At 38.0% G+C, this 5,063-nt stretch overlaps 1 protein-coding gene across 1 annotated transcript; it reads left to right on the top strand.

The window, feature by feature from the left end:
* Window positions 1-357: 357 nt before the first annotated feature.
* LOC110106519 lies at window positions 358-1,859 on the top strand. The gene has a single exon (XM_028698964.1). It carries the CDS (start codon window positions 388-390, stop codon window positions 1,285-1,287), a length of 900 nt encoding a protein of 299 aa, XP_028554797.1. The 5' UTR covers window positions 358-387; the 3' UTR covers window positions 1,288-1,859.
* Window positions 1,860-5,063: the final 3,204 nt, after the last annotated feature.

A 5,063-nucleotide genomic window follows, 5' to 3' on the forward strand; every position in this document is an offset into this window, starting at 1 on the left:
CCGATGACCTCGCCTTTCGGATCAGCTGGGTCCTCAATCATGGCCGGAGATAGAAATGCCAACGCTAATCTCGCTATGCCCGCCAAGGGTGCGATGACGCACGCCCCACAGTTTCCATTGTGCAGTAATATGAACTCTCAGGGGATGAGAGGTGGAGGATTCGTGGATATCAGAATGTCCATCGAGCATGACTCCGAAGCCGACTGCACCGCAACTCCTCCCGATCAGCTACCTTCATCTTCAACATCTTCATTTGGAAGTGCTCTGTCCTCATCCTGCTCATCTAGTTCAGTGCCATTTACCCAGTCTGTCTTGCCATCAACTGCCAAGGATACGACCTTTTTCTTTGTGCTACACTTACTACCTGCTATTTCTTTTGTGAGTTCTATGTCCCTGCTCTCTTTTGGATTTGTAGGAGTGGTAACTTCGACAGGTGTGGAAATACCATGTTTAAATGATGCTGAAAAGGTTGATCCAACATCATGCTCACGTAATGCTCGACGTAATGTCGCTACTGTCTTCAGGCAGTTGGTTATTGACGATTTCAGTGCTGATTTTATCAAGGGAGATCGATTCACAGCTCACATCCTTCATTTATTAGAAAGCACAAGGAAAGAGCAGCAGTATGAGCTGTTCAAAGCATGCGAAGTTGTATCCTTTCCTAGAAATGATCTCCTCGGTAGAGGCAAGGACAAAGAGTTTGTTATGCAGTGGCTATGGGACCCATCAAATGAGCATCTGGGAACCGAAGCTTTTGCACAGATTATCCAACTTGAGAAATGGCTCAAGGATCAACTGGAAGTACACCTTACGCTTGAGAAAGCATTGGGCTATAGAAAAGAAGTAATTGATTCTTCCAATGTCACCTTCATGCCCAAGCCAGCCAAGGAGTTGATAAGAGAGATTGCAGTGTTAGAATTAGAAGTCATGCACTTGGAGCAGCATCTTCTATCACTCTATCGAAAAGATTTCGAGCAGCAACTCCCAACTTCATCTTCTCGTGCTGCCAAAGCTAAACAGCCAATTAGCTTCCAAAGAAAGCTATTTCATGAGCTTCCAGGGCCTGAAATCTCGTCACTTAGTGGTCATCCATTAGTTCACTCTACTAGAATTCTACCATCTCAAATCACAGCCTGCAAATTAACAGATGAATCCTACTGTCAAAACATTTCCGACCGCAATGTTCATCGCTGCCATTCAGCACTCAATCAGCGCGCAGTTTATTCATCTCGAATTTCTCCTTCAGAAGCAGCCCTGGCTAGAGCTCTTCAAGACTGTCATTCTTAGCCATTGTCATTCCTCACAGATTGGCATGATTCGAACTCCGGGTTGATAAGCCTAGCAGAATATCTTGGTATCGGTGTAGCTGAATATGCTCCTGAGACAGCCAACAAAATTTCTGAAGATATGGTTAGGTGTATGGGTGCTATATACATCAAAGTTTCAGATCCTCCTCTACTGAATCCTGGCCCATCATCATCTCCTACTTCTTCATTTTCTTCTCTGAGTGCTATTTCTCCTCATTGTACTGGAGATATCTGGAGTCGTGCGTGCAGAAATGAACACAAGGTCTTCAATTGGGGGAATCCACTTCATGTCAAAATTTTAAAGTCCGCATTCAAAGTATTCGACCCTGGAATCTGGTTGGGATAATCACCTCTACCTTCCGCCTAAATCACGAGACTCGAACGGAGTCGAGCTCTTTTTACGCAAGGGGAGAATGATGCGGTGCATTTTAAGCTAGGATAGTCCTTAGGAGTACTTTATCCATTTTGTTCTAGAATGCTCCTTTTGCTTTATAAATAGCAAGTTTTGTAATAGGGAAGTCATTGAATGATATAAAACTCTTTTGAAGCCTTTAGAAACCTCTTTGGTCTTCTTCTTCCCTGATTGGGGAACTCCGAAAATCCTTCTTGCGGTTCGAGTCTTCCGACGATCCAACTAACAATTCGTTGAGGATCAAAATCAACAGAACCAGAGCTCTGATTGTTGGAGGGCTTGGGTAGTCACTTCAGTACAGAGGCTCTGTTCCACATACTGAGCACAGCGTCTTTTGGTAATGAATTTAAATATTATTTAAAATTATGCTTTAATTTGTATTAATTAAAATTCTCTTAATTCTAATAAAGAAAGTGACGCTTGGTAGAGAACCAACTCCTGTAGAATTGCATAGTTGCCACTCATAAGCGACGGAGGATCAACAATGGATTGATGAGAGAGCAAGGAAAGCCATGGTAAGTATATTTAATGTGTTTTTAATAATTTTTTATTTTAGTTTAAATTATATATATTTTATATATACTTCACATGAGGAATATACACGGCTTTTAAGAGACTCATGTCGCAGCAGTGAGGGCTCTTCTGGGGGTCTGTGGAGTTTTCTAATATCGCATCTAGTCGCAGGGCCGTTGGAAGGAATGCAGCATGGGAGAGTTTATGGTTTAGGTGCGCAAGCTCAGGCATACGAGGGGATGACCTCCTCTACTGCATCCAGCTTCGCATCCAGTTCTCATGACTCCTTGCAAGCTCAACAAATAAGTGCCCTACAAGCTGAACTAGAATAAGTAAGGAAATCACAAGCTGATTGGCAAGCTCAGTTGCAAGCACAGGTTCAAATGATAATACAGGAGCAACACAATCAGTTGTTGGATGAAATGCGCAAAATGAGGGAGCGGATGAGTGGAAAAGAGGTAGCTCTAGCTGAGGAGGAGCCACGGATTCAGAGTAGTTTAGTTTATTTTATGAACTTGTTTATTTTCTTTGAATCTGTAATATTGAACAATATGATGTTTTAAGTTGGTTGTTACTATTGAACAGTTTCTTTTAATGAGTATTTATGTTTTTGTGCATCTATTGAATTGTTATAAACTGTTGTGGATAGATATTTGTATAGGTTTGCAGATGTGGAAATTTGATTGTTGGCTGGGAAGACAATTTTTTTTTTGTCAATGCTACAGGTTTCCGGCGGATTTTGCACCGGTCGTTCGCCGAAAACGATGATACAACGAATCGTATCGATTATAACGGCGTCTCTTCATACACCGGAACTTCCCGGCGCCTTTTCCGGCGTCGAATCCGCCGGCGTTATCCGACGCATATTTTGCTCCGTAAACATTCTAACATGTTATTTACGGCGCTAACAGTGTTATTTCCGTCTGTAAATACCGGAGGACTCTTACGACGCAAATTACCTGCGCCGATGTCGCCGAAATTATCGGTCGAAAAGTAGCCGGCTGCCACATTTTTTGCGTCGGTAATGTGTCGAAAAGTGCGCCGGAAATATTTCCAGCGCATTATATGCGCCGGACAACATTTATCGATGCGAGCCAAACCGGCGTATAGAATTCCGCCGGAAAGGTCGCCGGAAACACATCATTCCGACGGAATTTTTATAGTATTGGCGGATTTTATCCGCCGGTATTAACGGGTTTTCCCGTAGTGTTTGCGATTTAGAGTTATTTTGACTCCATAAAAAAAATTATCTCGGTCAAGATACGGGTTATTACACATTTCGAGCGATAACATCTTTTTGGAAAAATGTTTATTAAATTATTGTGAGAAAAAATAATTTTTTAAAAGTTTTTATGGGTATTACAACTATTTTTAAAATCAGGCAGCTATCACATTTTATCAAACCCGGTTCTCCAAATAACTTCCTACCATAAAATTATTTGAAAAATAACAAAAATTATTTGAAAATAACAAGAAAGTAATATCCAAGTATATTTCTGATAATGGTTTAAAAAATGAAATAGTAAAAATACTATCTCATAGAGACTCAAAATATATATAGTAATATTGATCAATTGAAGCTTGGAATACACTGATTGCCTACATTTTGTGGATGCAAATATATATTCTCCATATGAACAATGATATCATAAAACGACAAAATAAATGCTTTAATGACTATTATAAATGACTGTAAATAGTTCAATAGGGTGTTTGATGGGTAATATCACTACAAGAGTATCACGTCCACTCCATTACCCTGGATATCATGAACTATTGGAAGTGCTTCTTACCCGAGATAAGCAAAAGATAAGACAAATTTGTTTACAAAGGATAGGGAGCATACCATTTTTCATTCTCTGCCTCTATAATCCTCTTCTACAATTCTTCTGCATGCTAAGCTTCAGTGGGAATCACCTTACCTTTTGTCGCCCATTTATCTTTTTTAAATAGGCCCTGTGCAATTGACTAACCATTACCATAGAACTGGTTTGGGACAACTCCTTTGATCTGAATGTGCTTAATTCGAATTCAACTTATTTATTATATCTGTCAAAATTTTGACCAAATTCATCTAACCATAATCCAACATACTAGCTCATTTATTTTATGGTTTGTAAAATTTTTTGAATCAGAATAATCAAATTAATCCAAATATGATACACTTAACCCAATTAAGTAATTAACTTGACCCATACGTGTCTAATCAAACCCGAATAATAAGCATGCCAATTTTGAATAGTTTTTAATTTAGTCAAACTAATTTGAACCTAACCCAAATTATAATCGGATATATAATTTAGGCCAATATTCAACCAATTGAATGTTTTAAGTCTAAATTAAATCATGTTATCGGATTGTATTATTCATTGGCATCCCTACCAACGCCTAGGCCAACCTATCCAAGACTTGACATGGCTTAAAATAAGGAAACAAATTACGTGAGAACATCCTATTCAAAATATAATTACAATGAATCTCAATACATAACTAATAAATTAAAAATTATATTATACTCTTTAAGAAAAAAACCAATAACTTGAATGCCCTATATTAACAAAGTCTCCAGCTTTTTTTCCCTGTGAAGTATTCAAGAGGATCTTTGTCACTATGTTTCTAACAATTTGGATATAGGAGATATTGGATCATAGAAGATTGGTATATAGTTTCAATATATTTATCAATGTAATTAGCTTATACCCATACTTGCTTTATTAATTATTAGTTAATTGCAAATATACTAATTACACATAAATATTATTTAAAAATTAATAATAAATATTAAATCAATCAATTTTTTATTTTTTATTTCAAAATATATATTCTCTACA

This window comes from Dendrobium catenatum, unplaced genomic scaffold (assembly GCF_001605985.2).
Source record: "Dendrobium catenatum unplaced genomic scaffold, ASM160598v2 fragScaff_scaffold_1190, whole genome shotgun sequence".
Taxonomy (NCBI): domain Eukaryota; kingdom Viridiplantae; phylum Streptophyta; class Magnoliopsida; order Asparagales; family Orchidaceae; genus Dendrobium; species Dendrobium catenatum.

Coding starts and splice junctions, on each gene's coding strand:
- LOC110106519 (XM_028698964.1), top strand. CDS start 388: ATGTCCCTGCTCTCTTTTGGATTTGTAGGAGTGGTAACTTCGACAGGT.